The sequence below is a fragment of the Garra rufa genome, chromosome 5, assembly GCF_049309525.1.
Source record: "Garra rufa chromosome 5, GarRuf1.0, whole genome shotgun sequence".
Classification (NCBI taxonomy): domain Eukaryota; kingdom Metazoa; phylum Chordata; class Actinopteri; order Cypriniformes; family Cyprinidae; genus Garra; species Garra rufa.
This window is the reverse complement of record NC_133365.1, coordinates 44,154,346-44,174,374: the sequence shown is the minus strand read 5'-3', so window position 1 is coordinate 44,174,374 and position 20,029 is coordinate 44,154,346. Positions and strand designations below refer to the sequence as shown.

Below are 20,029 nucleotides of genomic sequence, written 5' to 3'. Positions count from 1 at the left end.
TGCTAGTAATCTTTATAATCAATTGTGAAATAAAACTAAAAATAAAGAAAATGCAACATATCTAACAAAATAAAGATAATAGAATTTTGTTTAGAATTACAAAAAACCGTAAATAATATTAAAATATATAAATGTATAACTCTCTCACACACACACACACACACACACACACACACATACATTTCACTTCTTTTACTTATTTTATGTCAACAAAATTTAGTTTAGTTTAAGTTGATGTAATAAGTTTTTATACATAAAAAAGTTATACACTGAAAAAAAAACTCGTGAAGAAACCATTTTCCCTCAAAAATTGCTGGTAAATTTCACAATTAAATTTAAATTCTGAAATAAAATAAGGAATAAAGTAAGAAAATAAAGAAAGACACCCAAATAAAACATTTAATTAAAAAAATGAATCTCAAATAACACATTGAAATAAACAAAAAATGTAACAGCAAGTAATTAAAATGTTTTTTAGTTTTAGTTTAAGTTAACAATAACAATTCCACAAAAGCATTATTTTTAATTAACAAAAATGTCCCAACAAATACACTAAAAAGTCAGAAATCGACTTGTGAGGACATTTTGGAGCAGTTCTAAGTATCTGACATGCTTATTATTCACCAAATCATGTTTTGCAATTTTAATCATGTAATCACTTTTGTGTGAGGTTAAGGGGTTGTATATAGTAAATATAATTATCTTTGTCCTCATTAGCACAACTTGTGAGGTCTGCGTATGTGTGTGCGTGTGCATGTGCGTGCTATAGTGGCTTTTGTTTTGGCTAAAGCAGAGCTCTGTGAGGATGCATACGATTTGAAGATCTGTGGAATTAGCTTTGCAGTACTAGCACTAAAATATCTTTGCCACCTACAACTCGTGTAAAGTCTGTCATTGATCAGCCTCTGTCATTGAAATTCGCATTACTGATGTACTGACCTACACAATCCCAGTAGAGATGACTTCAAAGATGAAGTCTGTATTCTGTTACTCTCAGTAACACAGGATAGTCATTGGGGATTTTTTGGACCCCAATGACTTTCAAAAGATCTTACTTTGTGTCACTGAAGAAGAAAATGGCAGAGTGAGTAACTGATGACAAAATTGGCATTTTGGGGTAAACTATTACCTTAACTACTGACACACTTCTTAAACCTTGCACACCTCAGATAGTGACACTGATTGCACAGATCTTTGCAAAAACAATGTGATGCAAATTATACTTCAGAAATTTGTTTACAAGTACGTTCTCTTTTGCCTCACACCAATCTCCTGAGAAAAAGCACTGTTTTTCAGCTGAATGTAATTGCGTATTCCAGATATTTCTGATTACAAAACTCTTGACAAATCCCTGAATATTTTTTCTCAAATTCTGTTTTCTCATTACATTTTGATTTGTTAACCAAAGTGTATAAGCAGATAAAATCCGGAGCACGTTCAATCCAAAGTCCTTTGATTGCATTATGCATTAAGGTAGAATGAAAATGCAGATTGTTTTGTAAGATGAGCAAGATGAGAGAAAACAGCAGAAGATAGAGGAGTAGTTAAAGAACAGCAAATAAAAGGGGTATTGAGGCAAACAGACATGTTTTTGGTATAGAGTTCAGCTACATTTAAAATATTCATTTTAATATTTTCTAATACAATTTTAAAAATCCACATTTGTAATACACTATGCAATTTTATGCTAAATAATACAATACTAATGAACTAAATTATTCAAAAAGAAATCTTTTGTACAATTCTAAAATGTCCTAGCTGTCACTTACAATCAATTTAATTAATTCTTGCTGAAAGTATTTGTTTCAAAGAAAAAGAAAAAAAAAATCTTTCAAAAACTATTTTTTATTACATTTTTTTTGTGTGTGTGGTTAATGTTCTGTTTTGTTTCTGTCTGTCCGTCTTTCTACTCCTCAGCTGAAGTTCCTAAAATAAATGATCCTAGCCTTGCAAATTAGGTGAAAACAGTTCAAATCTGTTGAACATTAAGATATGCAAAACAGTTAAGACAGTCGTGTTTGCTGATTTGAGAACAAGTACTAAAACTGGAAAAAATGTGGCAAATCATCTGAGAAATCCGCAGTGTTTTGTTCACCAAGCATCACATTGCGAAGTGTAAATGGTTCCTTTTGAAACACTGTTTGACAGCTGCGTGGCACACATGATGGAAGAGGACAGATAGAAGAATTATTTCCAAAACTGTGATCAAATGAGATGTTCTAATTCATCTAAACTCTAATTCATCTAAATGGCCAGAGGTAAACTCTGCAGCAATCTTAATCTAAATAATTAAAATAATCTTATGGTGACAACAACCATAAATGCAACGACCATAAATGCAGAGTCACAAAATATTTCTATGAATTGACATTTTGAATAATACTGACTAAAAAACTGTTATTCTTAAAGAGGTTCATTGGATACACATTTTCCACAAGTTGATATGATTCTTTAGAGTCTTAATGAAAAGTCTATAACATGCTTTGGTTCAAATTTCTTAATGGTAGTGTAAAAAACACCCTTTTTCTTCGTCCCTGTTCCGGCATCGAAACAATGGCAATCAGACTGTTATAGCTCATTCAAGGCGGGTCTAAGGTAAGACGGCTGTGTCAATCAACTATCGTGGGAGTGGGCTTCGTCAGTGTGACGTCACACAGACAAGATGCTGAGAATGGCTTAAATTTGAAATTAAATAAAAATTTACATAAAAATTGTACATTTTTATCATTATAGAGTGTTTGTGTACACACACTGCAAACACACATTTGTTGAAACATGTTAAAGTGAACTTTGCATCTGATGGCCCCTTTAAAAAAACGAGTCGATAATTTTAAATATTTGTTAGTTACTACACTTTAGAAAGAGGATTGTGGACCAAAAAATGGTCTAAACCACTTTGAAACACTCTTTGAACTTTTAAAATAAAATAAAATAAAATAAAATAAAATTATAATTTTCAAAATTTGTAGAAATTCAATTTAATGCAAAATGATAATTAAGATATAAATAACTGCTTATCTTACAAACAAGTGAAAACTTAAAGTATTAGTTTACTTCCAGAAAGTTTCAAATAATACGAACTAAAAAACTGGTGGTATTTCTATGATTTGACATTTTAAATAATACTGACTAAAAAACTGTTATTTGTAAGAAAACAAGTTGATAATTTTAAATGTTTTAAACTGCTTTGAAACACTTGAAATGTTGGTGTTTTTAACAGATAAGTTTTTAACAAATAAAAAATAAATAAAAATAACTGTAAAAATCTATAGAAATCCAATTTAATGCAAAATGATAATTAAGATATAAATAACTGCTTATCTTAACTAGTCAAAAAAAGAAAAGCCAAACCCTTATTTTTTCTGGTTAAGGTACAGGTATATACACAAGTGAAAACTTAAAGGATAAAAATTCCCAAAAAAAATTTAACTCGCCCCATGTCATCCAAGATATTCATGTCTTTCTTTCTTCAGTTGAAAAGAAAAGAGGGTTTATAAGAAAAAAAATCAGGATTTTTCTCCATATAGTGGACTTTAATGGGATCCAACGGGTTGAAATGGGAGTTTCAATGCAGCTTCGAAGGGCTCTACACTATTCCAGCCAAAGAAAACGGGTCTTGTCTAGTGAAACGATCGGTCAAGTTCATTGAAGTCCAGTATAAGGAAAACATTTTTGGAATATTTTCCTCAAAAACCCTAATTTCTTTTTGATGAAGAAAGAAAGACATAAACATATTGGAGGACATGGGGGTGAGTAAACCATCAGGATTTTTTTATTCTGGAAGTGAACTAATCCTTTAAAGCCACTGATCTACACTCTTCAATATAAAGATGCTTCACGATGCCATAGAAGAACCTTTTAGTCTAAATGGTTCCATAAAGAACCTTTAACATCTGAAGCACCTTTCTGTTTCACAAAAGGTTCTTTGTGACAAATAAGGTTCTTCAGATTCTAAAAAGGTAAGCAAGAAATGGTTCTTTAAATATTTGTGGAACCAAACAATGGCTCTTCTATGACATCGCTTGAAGAACCTTTTGAAACACCTTTATTTTTAAGAGTGTAGAATCTTTGAACTTCGTCTAGACTGTGACAGAACACATAGAATATATAAACGTTTTGGCTTTGTTAGGTCGATTCAAATGTCTGTAGAGGTGTGCCTTCAAAGACCTGCCTTTCCATGTGTATGACACAAACAATGAAAAATACCAACTACAAAAACTCTGTTTTGATTTAAGAGGAAACAAATGAAGCTATTTTTAGCTTTTTCAATCTCCTCCTCGGCAACAATGAGGGCAGAAATTTGTGATTTTCTAGACAAACAAACAAACAACGGCTGGCAGACTTTTCCCATCATCGGTAGGAGGAAAACATTTTGATTTTCTCCATCTAAACAGATAGCAGGTGGCGAAATGAAAGACATCACACATCTTTTATAGACCCAAACGACACCAGCAGGAGTGGCTTTGATGTCGCAGCATCGTTCAACTAGCAGAAACAATAGCATCTTCCTCTGCCAGCATGCATCTGTCTCTCTGCTGACGGAAGTTAATTGAGATAGGAAAGACGTTTTCCATAGTGACTCTCCTGCAGATAATCGCAGTCCCAGACGTAAATACACCTCAATGCCATCTAAACGGAAATATGTTTTTAGCTTAAATAGCAAACCAATATATTAAACAAATACATGTTGCCCTCATAAATTCCACCTAAGATCAACTTACAATCTTCTCAGTGACTATACGAGAGACTCCGTTGTTACACCCCCTGAAACAACCTCAACGTAGTGCTCCTTCATCCATTTTAATGATCCTTACGTGCTGATGGAGGAGACTAATTATTGCCCATTACAAAACTCAACAGCAGTGATAGAGAGCAGCGGAGCTGGCGGGATGTGTACGGCTGTAGTCTGGAGCTCTGCTTTATCTGCGCACTGATGAATAAGTCTAATCTATCATATGTCTGGGAAAGCCCCAAGGCCTCCAGACTGAAAAGCTGCCAGCGAGTAAGCGAGCAGCAGTGTGTTCATGTGTGAACTGTGACTATAAGGATCACTAAACTGCATGCGTGTGTATTGTTAGTACTGAATAATGGGAGTTCTATGGCTGTAAACAGGGCCTAAAATTAACACTTGCCAAACAAGTATATGAAAAGTATGACTTGTCAGTTGCCAGTAACTATTTTTCTATTAATTCTAATAATGCCAAAGTATGCAATATGGTTAGAGATTGAGTCACATATACCATGCATTTAAAAGGGCAACTTGCCCAAATCATCTTTCCAAACGTTGTAATGACAATCATTCATACATTTGTTGTCTACAAAAGAAAAGCATTTCAAAATAGAAATATCCCTGCGTTTTCCATCAACATAAAAAATCTACGGTAGTTCAACCAGGTGTATATTTCTTCTTTTAGATGAATACAGTTGGAGTTATATTATTAAATGTCCTGGCTCTTCCAAGGTTTATAATGACAGCGAATGGCTGTTGAGATTTCTTCATCCTCTGGATCGCCATTCTCTCATGAACACATGTGTGACAGTTAGCAGAAGCTAAATATGTTTTAAATATGGACATTTTTCTTACACAAATGTATTGCTTTGCTTCAGAAAGCTTTTATTAACTTATTAAGTACTTTTTATGATGGATGGATGCACTTTATTTGACTTTTTTTTTTTAAATCAACAGCCATTCACTGCCATTTTAAAGATTGGAAGAGCCAGGGTATTTTTTTTAAATACAGTGGTGGACAAATTTATTAGAACACTAGTATTGTCACTGGTATTTTCACTAGTATTTTGTTTGCACAAACTGAGACAGACTAAATCCAGAAGAAATGCGGCAACGCCTCCAAGATGCTTCAAGAAACCTACCTGCAAAGCTACAGTACTGTTGAAAGTTTAAGCACTGCTGTAAAATGAGAATGCTGTCAAAAATAATGTCATAAATAGATTTTCTTTATCAATTAACTTCTATTAACTACATTAAAATCAACATTTGGTGTGACCAACCTTTGCGTTTAAAGCAGCTTTTGCCCTAGGTGCACTTGCACATGGTTTTTCAGGTAGCTTTTCATGTAGGTCTCTTGAAGCATCTTGGAGATTTTGCCACAGTTCTTCTGGATTTAGTGTGTTCTGCTTCTTCATGTCATTCCAGACACTCTGGATGATGATGAGATCAGATCTCTGTGTGGATCACTGGCTGTTGTCAGACTCCTTGTGCAAACAAAAAACTCACTGGATTATTACAATTAATGGCAAAATGAATGTTTGGAAATGTAAACTGATATTTTCTACTGACACACTACAGCAAAAGATAGAAATAACTGACTTAAAACCATTTTTAGCTAATGAAAATACAAGTGTTCTAATAATTTTGGCCACCACTGTAACTCCAATTGTATTCGACTGTATTCAACAAACCACCTGACAGAGCAGCGAGCCAACAAGTCAGCTGCGTGAGCTTTCAGATGCAGCCTTTGTGTTTGTAAACGTGCTGTAAGCAAGCTAAGATGGTCAGGGTTCATTGAGAGCAAAGCTATCCAATCCTGTTCCTGAAGGGCCGCCACCCTGCAGAGTTCCGCTCCAGTTCAAATTAAACACCTGAACCAGCTAATCAAAATCTTCAGGATCTTCAGACTTACTAGAAACCAGGCATGTGTGTTGGAGCTCTACTCTGCAGGAAGCTGGCCCTCCAGGAGCAGGACCGCACACCCCTGATTTAGAGTGCTGACATACAAAGCCACAGTTCTTGCAAACCACCTTGAAATGAATCCAGCCACTAACAGAAACCATTTATGACAATACGAGCTGTACACACTTTAATTTTTTACCCACATCGTCTCATATGCACAGACATACTCTCCACTGACACTCTTTATCAACACAGTGCTATAGACTTGCCAAACGGGACTGAATATTTTTAGGCATGCACAAGATAGTAATACCACACTGGTTAATGGACAGTGTAACTTTTTCATACTGTACATTATAATGGTTTGATGCCTAAAATAGCTTTTATTTTATTTGAAAAACATTATTTAATTTTATTTTCTAATGTTTACTTTTTTATTTATTTAGGAAAAACAGTAAAGAATTTTAGAACTTCACTTCCAGAACAAAAAGTTTATTCACTCCCTTGTCATCCAAGATGTTCATGTCTTTCAGTCGTAAAGAAATTATGTTGTTTGAAGAAAAAATTTCAGGAATTCTGTCCATATAGTGGACTTTTATGGTGCCCCCGAAGTTGAACTTCCAATACGCAGCTTCAAAGGGCTCTAAACAATCCCAGCCAAGAAAGAAGGGTCTTATCTAGCGAAATGATTGGTTGTTTAAAATATTTAAAATTACAATTAATATACTTTCCAACTTCAAATGCTTGTCTTGTCTAGTCCTGCATGAACTCCTGTGTATTCTGGTTCAAGACAGTTTTTTTTTGTGAAGGGCATTTGATCATCTTTGCTTGTTCATTTTGTAAATACTGGGTTGGTATTGCAGCAATGTAGGATGATTTTGAAGTTGAAGAAGAAAATGAGATGGGAGTTTTTCAACCTACCCTAACTGTCTTGAACCGGAATACACAGAGTACACGAAGAGCTAGACAAGATGAGCATTTGAAGTTAAAAAGTATATAAATGTCTGTTTTTTTAGAAAATAACAAATTGTTTTGCTAGATAAGACCCTTCTTCCACTGCTGGGATCATTTAGAGGCATTTGAAGCTGAATTTAAACTGCATTTTGGAAGTTCAAACTCGGGGGCACCATAGAAGTCCACTATATTGAGAAAAATCCTAAAATGTGACCATGGACCACAAAACCAGTCATAAGGTTAAATTTGACAAAACTGAGATTTATACATCACATGAAAGTAAAATAAATAATCTTTCTATTGATGCATGGTTTGTTAGGATAGGACAATATTTGGCCGAGATACATCTATTTGAATATCAGGAATCTGAGGGTGCAAAAAAATCTAAATACTGAGAAAATCACCTTTAAATTTGTCCAAATTAGGTTCTTAACAATGCATTTTACAAATCAAAAATTAAATTTTAATATATTTACAGTAGGAATTTTACAAAAAATCTTCATGGAACATGATCTTTACTTAATTTCCTAATGATTTTTGGCATAAAAGAAAAATCAAAAATTTTGACCCATGATATGTATTTTTGGCTATGGCTACAAATATACCTCAGCGACTTAAGACTGGTTTTGTGGTCCAGGGTCACAAATGTGTCCCTCAAAAAACATAATTTCTTTACAACTGAAGAAAGAACGACATGAACATCTTGGATAACAAGGGAGTAACTTATCTGTAAATATTTGGTTCTGGAAGTGAACTTCTTTAACATCTATCTTTTATTGAATTTGTCCTATTGTTTGTTATGTGCATCTTTGCTCTAATACATACCATTATTGTGAAGTAAAATAATATTGACAATTAAAATATCAGTCAAAATATTAATATCGGGTGCATCCCTACATATTGTGATTCACTTACATAAGGTTGGCTACTTTTCTGAAAGACAAGTACAAGGCAAGTAAAAATGAGTAGTCATACAAGCCATACACCATAAGAGATCTGGTGGATTGTACTGAAATTAAAAACTAATTATTGTCTGATCGATGCATTAATATATTAATGAGCACGTTCAACTTCTATGCAGGTGTGTGCATGTGTTTTGTCCTACCTCAGTGTGAACTGCTCAGTGGCGGCAGCAGAATTCATTAGTACTTGAAATCCCACAGTCTGCCCCTGTTTAACTGGGCTGGGGGGCGCCAGAATCTCGACGTCGCCGTCCAGTCTAAGTCGGTTTCTGGGCGCTTTGTTGTCCCCAGTGGCGAGAGTCACCGTCCCAATCCTCTGCATATCCCCTTCCTGCCCTACAGCTCTTCCTTGCACCCTACCCGCTACGCACTCTTTCCCCAATGCCTCCGGAGGAAGAATGGAGTAGTGCAACTCCACCATGACAGGAACAGGCTCCTGTGCACGCCTACGTGGCGGAGGAGCGTTGAACCAGGTCGTTGGGATGCCAAGCTGGGCTACACAGATCCCCAGGTTTCCCTCCAGCCGGCAGGCGGTTGACACAGAACCTTCTCCTGGATCACGGATTCCAACGACACGGATACACGGCAGCAGTTCTGCTGGAGGATCCACATCCTCCCATCTGCGGCCCGCCAGATAAAACAACACCTGGATTTGCGGTTGATCGACTCCTATCCTCCTGTTTACCAGGTGTGCTCTCACCTTCCATCCCAGCGTGAGGTGCGTGGAGGTATGGAAGGAACGTGGCAGAGCCCCCTGGAGGAGTTCTGGCGGTACCGGCGCCTCTGCGGTGAGGTTGCCATAGCTACAGTTGACCGACAAGAGGGGAGCGGGGCCAGCATCGGGCAAGTGGAGAAAGAGAGGCTCGCTGCGTGTCTGCAAGCTCCCGTTACGCATCACTTCCTGTGTGGCCTCCCGAAGAAAGAAGGATGACTCTGCACCCTGCAGTTGGCAGGACACGGGGAGGTACGTGGGCAAGGATGAGGAGAACCTGGGCACGAGATCGCTACCTCCGCCCCTGCTCTCACACACTGCGGAGAGACAAAGAGAAAGAGATTTATCTGTATGTTTATTGCATTTCAGAGGCACTACAGCTGTTATTACAAGGAAAATTGCTTTCGGTTAAAATTTAAAGTGTCCCCTAGGTTTTTGTTTTATCTCATTTAACGAGAATGTTTATTTACAGGGAAATAAATTAAATTAAGGCCAAGGGTCTTTGGAAAGATAATTGTGTAAGTGTGTGTAGAGAAGGAAGTCAATGTTCTGAGTGAACAGCCAGAAGAGTTCAGCAAAAATAAAGTTATTGTATACTATCATTCAAAAATTCAGGGTCGGTAAAATTTGGTTTTTGGCATGAAGTCTCTCACACAGGCTTCACTTGCTTGCTCAAAAATAGAGTAAAAACAGTACTGTTGTGAAAATATATTATAATTTTAAAATGTAATCTATTCCTGATGGCAAAGCTGAATTTTCAGCAGCCATTACTCCAGTCTTCAGTGTCACATACTACTTCAGATATCATTCTAATATGCTGATTTGTGGCATTTATTTTTATCAATGTTGAAAATGGGTGGTAATGTGGAGACAGTATATTTTAAATAGACATTAGATATTTTTTCATAACAAATGTAAAAATCCTTACTGTTACTTTTGAACAATTTTATTGCATCCTGCTAAATTAAAGTATTATTTTCTTTACAAAAAATATATATAAAATAGAATAGTTTTTTTATACTATTACATTAACATTCTTATCAAAGTGTTTTTAAGCATTTTACATTTATTAAAACAACTTAAGACAGTAACAATTTAAAGTATATATTGTATTTGCAAACTTATGTTCAGCTATTCTTTTTAAAAGTTAATTTAACTATTTTTCAGACCATCAGTCATCAAAGCTCTGTATATATTGGTCACAGACGCTGAGATTTACCTGAGATTTGTTTGCTTATTTTTCTTTTATAATCTTCCCATTAACGCCATTATATTGTTAAATCAGACTGATTCGCGAATGCAGAGCACACAAACACAAGAGGCGGGACTCATCACATGAACCAATCACAGCTGAACATAACCAGTCATATCCAATCGTGTCGCGATGGAGGCATGTGACATTCCCCCATTAATTCTCAATTACCCCCGACCAAACTCACTGGTCTGTTAAAACTTAAACTCAACGAGCTCAGGCAACTTTAACACTGTTGCCGTGGGTTGTTTTTCATGTCAGGTTTAAAGGTGCCATAGAATGGAAAACTGTGTTTACCTTGGCATAGTTAAATAATAACAGTTCAGTACATGGACATGACAAACCATGAGTCTCAAACACCATCGTTTCCTCCTTCTTATATAAATCTAGTGTTTGCAAAAGACCACCGAAAAATAGGTTAATTCCAACATAACACCAACTGTTATGCAATAGTCCCGGGATCGTTAATAGTTACGCCCCCAACATCTGCATCGCCCAATCATCGGTAACGTCAGCACATCAGTAAAACAAGGGAAGCCACTGAAGTGACACGGTTAGCTTAATGCTAGCGCTAGCCTGTTACATTGCAGTGCAAAAGATTTCACTTACCACATAAACAGAGAGATGCCTGCGCTGATGATGGCGAATGATTTACAGATCCCAAGTATCACTGTCAAGCAGCTGAACTTGTGTGTTAAGTAAGCACTCCCTCTGCATTATAGCGTTACACAGAGCACATGCGATCACAGTAATGTAATGAGAGTCCAATGATGTCGGCGATTCAAAACGGCAGATTCAACAAACCGCATATTAAAAGCGGCTAGAGCTCCTAATTAAATATATATTTTTATCAATGTGCCAGCTATAGAGATGAGCAGCTCTGTGAAACAGCCAATCAGAGCAGAGCTCATTAATATTCATGAAGCTTCCAAATAAGGCAATAACAGAGAATTTCATTCTAGGGACAAATCCTAAGGTTGTAAATGGACCTGTAAAACCGTTTCTGGAGATTTTTTGCCCTTTCCTATGCCATATACCTTCTATGTAGATATCAGAGAACAATTTAACATATTGTTTCAATGCATTCTATGGCACCTTTAAGTAGGGATGCACCGATCCGGATCGGTGCATCCCTACCTTTAAGCAACCCTAATAACGTGATACTTATCCCCTGGAATGTCAATTTTACTAGGGGAAATCAGTCAAAAAACACATATTTTACCCCCAGAAAGGATTTTTACTGGGGGTATCCCAACGAAGGGTGGGCTAGAGAGACACAGACTCCCGTTGTAACTTTATCCGCTGGTGTTCCTGTGGAACAATGTTTCTTTAGAAAAACTAGTGATTTATATCATTTTTAATTCTATATTTTGTAATTTTGGCATTGTTTGCAGGTTGAGTAATTCGTTTGTTGAGAATTGCCAGTTTGTACTTTTTTACTACCTGCTTTTTCATTAATTACTGCAATAAACGATGTAAATGTGCTCATAAATTATTTAAAAAGTCCTAAAAGCATCTGACACATCTATATAGTGCATGAGTGTATTTTCACAACACCACTTTTATTCAAAGTGACTTTGAAGGCCTTCATTTTAGCCAACCTATGACCTTGGCAATGCCAACACCATGCTCTACCAGTTAAGCAACAGGAATCATTTGTAGCCCTCAGGCTCACATTCACACAACTGCTTCCACCTCCACTGGACAGGATACGAGACTGCAGTGGCTTTGTGAGTGTCAGGATGTAATAGAAATGGTGGAAAGGCCTCTTTTTTGTGCTCAGGGACAACTTATTTGAACTCCTCTCAAAACATGACCCAAAAAGTCAACAAGTCATCACTGAAATTGAAATCTGTCATTTAGTGGACATTTTTATCCAACGCAAAAGGTCCCACAGGAGCAACTCAGGGCTAAATGCCTTGCGCAAGGGCAGAATGGCACTACAGCGGGACTGTGACCTCAGTAAAATCCCATCCCAGAACAACTGCACGATCAGACACCAAACTGTTCAGCTGCAAGACCACAACTTTACTCAACTAAAACAATGCCTTGCTAGCAATCTTAATGAAGGAGATGCAGTCATAATAGCCAAACAGTATAAGGTCTGAAAGATCAGGAAGTTTGTATTACTTCAGTATCTCAAATACTCAAACACAGATGGTGTGCACTATATTGCTCTCAAAATATTAACTTGATATCATTTAAAACAAGATTTTGTTGCTAACTGAAACCTGTGTGCCATAATTCACAGAATTTGCATTGCAGACATGTAATCTGATTGGAGCAAATTACTTTAAAAAAGGTATTTATGGTAAAAGCTTTTTCGAAGCTGTACTGCATCTGTACTCATTCATGGTTAACTGAAGCATAAAGTCAATCCTTCACCTTTCTCCAAGGATACCTCTATCATTGTAAAATCCCTCAGCACATGTTCGTAGTTTCTGTTAAGTCTGTGATGGAGCTTATCAGGTCGCTCTGCCAATCAAATGTAAGACAGTCTGCCAAACAGACTGAGTGTGCCAAATGCTTCAATGAATCAGACCCTAAATTTACAGTTCTTTCCTGTTATAATTTTAGATCTGTACTGATAGAGCCAATATGAGGCAAAATGATGGTCTAACAGACAAGCGCACGAATGCCATGTTCCGCATTTGCAACATAAAGGCAGCTAAAAATGATTAAGTAAATGCAAGACCAAGCACAATTTAATATGCAAATAAATGCAAAAAAGAAGACCAATTGCAATGCAAATATTATAATGACATCCCTGACAGTCGAAACAATCAGAGCTAAAAACAAAAAAAATAGCCCACACAGTTGAAATATTCCCAGACAATTCTGGAGAAAATGTAAAAAATTTCAACACAGCCCTGGCTTATAAATTTCTTCCCACATTTGTTTTTTAGCTTCATATAAGTTCAGAAAAACTTGATAAATCAGAGAACGGGAGCACTAAACAATATCACACATTTTACACAGCAAGTGTCTCAACCTCAGCTCATTATAAGCCAATATGAGATGATGCAATACACTATCCCAGTTTTTCAATCTTTTGCATTTTTGCATTTCTTGTTTGTTTTCTCTCTTCTTTTTTATAGTGATACAACAGATTCCGTGCTGATTCAGAGAGTCTCATTTGCATGTTTTGAAACAGTGACAGAATGGAGAGCAACAGAAACTCAAGCAGCTGCCTGCAATAGATCCGAAGGTTTATTGTGTTACTTTATCTCTCTCGCCTTCTCTCTTTTTTTTCTCCTCAGGTAGAGGGAGTGAAGCATAGTAAAGGTGTGAAAATATAATGAAGATTTGGTACGGCGCTGCGTCTCACAACAAGAGTTTAAACACATAATAATCCCTTCAGAGGGAGACACACTTTCAGCGATTCATTTCAAATCAACACTGAGACAAAACACACGTGAGGCCTGGTGGACCCAGTGTCTTGAGGAAGAAGAGAGGCTGGTGACAAAAAAGAGAATGAATGAATGTTATAACAAACAAAGGAAATTCTCTCTTTTTTTGTTCAATGAAGTGTAGAAGTACATGGATATTCATTTATAAATAAATGAATATATGTGCAAATAAAATAAAATGAATACACAATATTTGTATTCTACTTGGAATGAAATACATGTATTTCAAATACATTTTAATGTATTTATTTTTCACTATTGGCGATATGTTATGAGGAAATTATAGATGAATGAAGTCCATTCTGTTGCTTCTGCCTCAACACCAGCGATCATGACATAATCGCGACGCCTCAGAGGGCTGAAAAAAAAAATTAAAAAGTGCAATGTTTTGTGGCGGCCCTGGGGAGCTGCGATACGGAGGTTGCACGCTATAAAGCACGTAGCATCGGCAGATGGAGGCAGCATCGTCCTGAAAACAGCATCTCGCTGTGTCACAAGTCCGTTCTTTATGGCGCTCTCAGGGCTACAAAGAGGACCATAATTCTGAGCCCAAACACCTCCGCTCTGATTTGTTTCAGCCGCTGGTCCCAAGGCTGACGACACCCCACACATTTCTAACCTTTCACTTTCACTCCCTCTTTCTCAGGCCACTTTTCAAATGTCAAACATTTCTCACGAAGCTGAGGATTTCATTGCGGTAGCTCACACCGCATCACCCAGAGCTTCAACTCATATATATATAGCGTGAAGAGTTCAAAATCTTTCCCTTGGGTTCTTGGAATTGTATTTCTGCCCATTTATTCCCGCCAATTTAACCTCCCATCAATTTCATTACGGCCAGATAAAGCGAGATGCGATAAATCTTGTCTCTTCCATTTTTATCACACGTTTAATCCAAATCATCAGCAACCATGACAAGTCGCATACTTGACATGGTTTAGTCAGCCTACAGGGTTATTCATATTGCAGTTTCTTCTGGACAAGAAAAGGCTACTTTGGAAAAGAAGTTTTGTTTTACGTGTCGTTTAGGAGTGAGTATCACAATTAGTGCTGAAATGATTAGTCGACATTATTGACAACATCAACAATACCAGTGTGGCGCTGTACCAAAAGACTAATAGTTCAGTTCTCCCGAATACAATTCATGAGAAGATGACAACAAGGCTGAACATAGCTGAAGCAGATGCTGCTGAGAGCGGCATTTAGAAAAATACGTAAACATTTATTTATATAGTGCTTTATACAATAAATTGAGGGTATGTCTACATTAATCTGGATACAGTTTTTGTTTTAGAACGTCAAGCATTTTCCAAAAGTTTCTCATCCACACTGAAACGTCAGAAAACGTCAAATTCACCTTACTGCACGTGTAAAACCTCATAAAAGCTCATTAAGATGATACAGGCGGAACATACATAAAAAGTTTTCACGTCATTTTTCCTCCAGGATCATTTATTAGTGGAAATATCTCATTGGCGCGTCTATCTCATGCTCATGTTTGATCTAAAACGCAGCTTCTCTCATGTTTTGCCACAGGACAGTAATTGTGAGTAAATTTTTCTTTCTTTTTGGGACTGTAATATGAAGAGTGTACAAAATAAATATCTGTAGCAACAGTGTGAAAGGGAATAGCACATAACAGGCACAATTACCGATATAAACATAGATGTCAATTGGTACAACATGTGTCACATGACTAAAAATGCGTCATCGTTTTCAAAAGCACTTTCAAATTTATCCACTTTGGAGAGCGTTTTCAAAACGGGAAAAAAAATATGTGTTTTCAAACGAAAATGTATTACTGTGAACATGACCTGATTTAAATGATTTATATTTGTACAACAGTATTATGATTAATCAATTAATCAGTTAGTCAAATAATTTTTGTAATTGACATTCACTTTAAAGCTGAGTAATTGACATTCACTTTAAAACTTTAGAGATTACCTTGTTTTATTAGTTAACTCAATATTTTAACTAATTGTAAAAGCTGAATAATAGAACCAAGCCTACTGATTATTCATTGAAATAATCAACAATTAGTCAATTAATCAATCAATTAATTGATTACCAAAATAACTATTTGTCACAAGAAATAAATAAAATTGAAAAAATTGAAAAAAAATGAAAGAAATAAAAAGTGAAAAAAGTGGTAAATATGGGCTCAGAAATGATTTAATAAGAAAGTATGTTTATTCTTATGTAGAATACAGAAGTTGTGCAATTAAGTTATATTTTTGATGATTTGATGTCACTAACATGTTGTATCATGGTGTCTTGAGTTTGTCAGATCCGAAACTTGCTATGTATATTTACTCATGTTTGGAGTCAGTAAGATTTTATTTTTATTTAAAAGAAATTAATAATTGAATTAAGCAAAGATGCATCAAATTGATCAAAAGAGATTTTTTAAAAGACTTTTTAATTAATAATTTCAAATAAATGCTGCTCTTTTGAACTTAATATTCATCAAAAAAAAATTACAAAAGTATCACGGTTTCCACCAGCACAACTCTTTTTATCATTGATAATAAGATCTTACCTGAGCAACGAATCAGAATATTAAAAATAATAATTAATATTAAAGATTTTTTTTTGCTTTTTATCAAATAAATATCAAACCTTTAACAGTAATGCATGTTTTTAGTTTATAGTCGCATCAGGGCAGTCGTGACCTAATGGTTAGAGAGTCTAACTTGTAACCCGAAGGTTGTGGGTTCGAGTTTTAGGTCCGGCAAGGATTGTAGGTGAATGATCAGCGCTCTCTTTCACCTTTAATACTAGGGCTTGGCGATATGGCAAAAAAAATTATCACGATAATTTTTTTCATATCAGTCAATATCGATAATTATCACGATAAATGTCAAATCTACAATATTATCTATAAATACAATATTATTAATATTAATAGAACATATGAAACGTTTTTATAAAAAAAAACTGTAATATGATACAGCACTTGTAACATGGCTCTGACTGTAAATGCAGAGTTACAGTGATTTTTAACTATATTTATCATTCAACAAAAATATAAGAATAGACAAATCTTTTCAGCATGCCAATCCCTTTGTGCAGCTGATTTAACACATTTTGTAAAATGTTTTTGCTGTCTGACAATATAAATAAAAAATAATGGCTCAGGGCTCTACGCTTACTTTTCTTGCTAAGAGCACAACATTTTAGGAGCACATTCTAAACAATAATCAAGACTCTGATTAAAAAATTAGCCTTCCTATTACGAGGTGATATTTGACTCCTCAAAGTGATTTACAGGGGAATTTTGTTTTTTACCTTTGTTTTTACCTTTTCATATGTTTAATGAGGCTCAGGGGTGACATGAGTGCAATCAAAATCATAGATTCATGTTGAGATTAATGTTTATTAAAATAAAAATGTTTATTAAATGTTTATTAAAATATAACATTTTGAATACAGAAATATTAAAGATTTAAACAACTGAACAGATCTGCCAGCAGGTGTCGCCAAGACACTGATTTAATTACTGAATCACATCATTCTTTTGATTCGTTCGAACGGATGGTTCATTCGGGAATAAAGCAAGTGACTCTCTTTATGAATGGGAAATTAAATCATTTCACTAGATTCGTTTGAAAACGCACGTTCATTCATAAACCAAACACCGCTGTGTTTGAATGGAGATGTGCGCAGTTGTGACTTCAGACTACTTTTAACAACGAAATAGAGCAAAATCAGGCAATAGTGTTGTAGTCAGTCAATGTAAGTCACTTAATAACTTCTTGTTTATTTAACTGCTGTATTACAGTAGATCAATGTCACTTACAAACTCCCTTAAAAATTATTAAAAGCTGTCACTCATCTTAGTTTGCGATATCACAAAGCTCTATTATAAACAACGACGCTCTCTTTACTGCACAATCTCTTATTTACACTCTCTCTACACTTTATTTCTGAAAGGATTCGTGAGATGTCTGTGATACATTACTCAACGTTGCAAAAACACGTAGAAACCTTGAAGCTCCACTGAGCGCAAACACAAATATGCTGATCGGGACAGTCGCACATGCTGCTCCTAAATTTTTTTTTTTTTTTTTTACAGTCGCACGTACTAATTTTTAGTCGCAAATGCGAGTGAAATGGTCACACTGTAGAGCCCTGTGGCTGTAAACTAAATACTGTGTGCGGCATCCGGAAGTGCATGCTGCAAAATGCCTGCGCAGCGTTACGTATAGTGCGTAAACATTATCGAGCGCTTATCGAACTGTCGTTATCGTTTTATCGGAAAAAAAAAAAAACTATTTCGTGATAATTATCGTTATCGAATTATCGCCCAGCCCTATTTAATACCATGATTTCTGTGTGTGTGTGCAATAAGATGGGATAAATGCAGAGCACAAATTCTGAGTCGCATCACATTCTTTCCTTTTTCCTTTCTTTAGTTGATTGTGTAGTTGTCACCTGTACTAAAAGTGTTACTTATAAGGATCCACTTCATTTATCTAGCTATCCAAGCTATAGTACAAACAAATCCTGCTGAGAGATGACAGTTTTTAGGCTCCATTCTGTCCACTTTTGAAGTCTACTAGCCCCTTCATTGGCCCTCTGACTATTTATATACTGCTGGCTGTAGCAAATGACTCCTAAAAACTAAACACCATTCCAAACATCCTGGATGAGACCAGAGATGGCACAAAAACGTCAGTTGCACACAGCTGTACTCTGCAACCTCAGAGCATCCAAATAAAAAGGCTCAGAAACCCAAGTACGTGTGTGTGGATATTATTCTGGCAGTAATGGAGTTGACGGATCATATGGTATTTTACGCCTGGATAAAAGAATTCTCCTCTGGCGTTTGTCCTCTGGCCCCTCATGGCAAGAGCAGCTGCTTCGTTCTGCTTCCAAAAACCGTGACCTTGTAGCAAGTGCACACTCACAAACACTCTCAAACTTTCTGACCCTTGCTGTCTCACTCACTCACACACACACTTCAAGTCGATCTCCCTCTGTATCAAGCTCAGTCACACCCACATTCACTCTGACATCACAGAGGAACTGGGGAGAGCAAAAAAATGAATGATTTATAGCCCAGTTCAAGATATCATTTGGAATACACTCCTTCAAACACACACACACACTGAAATGCACAACCCTGCTGGAAGCTCTTCAGGTTAATCGGCTTCCTGCCTCCCACTAAGTACTAAAACTATTCGCCACATGGATGCCCCAATAGCCTTTGACCTTTGCCACAAAAGGTAAAATGCCACAGCGATCCATCACCAAGCTTGTCTCCAATTCTGTCTCTACGTATTTTTCTGTCTATCCATCCTGTCTTTCCTTATTCCAACCTTTTTCATATTTTCACATTTTCACTACCTGGTGCATATGTGCTGAGGTGATTTTGGAGAAAGAGGGGGGTGGGGGTGAGAAACCAAGAGAGATTTATTTTTTCATTAATATAAATAAATATAGCTGCAAGCAGCAATTAAAGGGCCAAGCACAACAGAGGTAAAATGAAGAGCTAAGGAGCTGTCTTTAATTACTTAGTAAAGACCAGGGTTTACCAACCCTGCTCCTGGAGAACTACCTTCCTCCAGACGTTCCAACCCTTCTTCAAAACACCTTTCTGTGATTAAGTTGATAAAGCATTTTACTACAAAACTCAAAATGTCTGATGCCCAAAACGGCAGACAAAATTACATATCGATTCGGTATGCCATTCCGAATCTAACGAGACCAATCCTATTATCTTTGGCCAAGCTGGTCAGAAGATTTAACCAGAAATGTCATTTTTTATATCTTTTGCCCAGTAGGTGGCACTGCACCGAGGCTACTCATGTGCCTTCAGGTCATACTTGTGACACATACCATAAAATTGCGGAGCCTCATGTCCATTTTTGCACAAACTTCAGAACTTAGATTTTTCATTAACTTCAAAACTGTGAAAAATCTTGACCCATAGAAATGTAAATATTGGTGTGCATTCAACTCGGTATGAGCCAAGGAATCAGAGGAAAAAAGAATATTGCTTTTTTAGACCTGGCCAAACTTGTCTACAGCAGACAGAACAAACAGAAATGTCCATTTTTTATTTATTTTGCCCAGCTGTGCCGAAACTACTTATACTTGTTA

General features: G+C 36.2%; 1 protein-coding gene across 1 annotated transcript in view; it reads right to left on the bottom strand.

The window, feature by feature from the left end:
- LOC141335203 (transmembrane protein 132C-like) overlaps positions 1–9,563 on the bottom strand; it is a 184,154-nt gene extending 174,591 nt beyond the window's left edge. The window contains exon 1 of the mRNA XM_073840583.1: positions 8,691–9,563. Coding sequence (XP_073696684.1) covers positions 8,691–9,442 — 752 coding nt within the window. The 5' untranslated portion in view covers positions 9,443–9,563. The remainder of the gene's footprint in view (positions 1–8,690) is intronic.
- Positions 9,564–20,029: the final 10,466 nt, after the last annotated feature.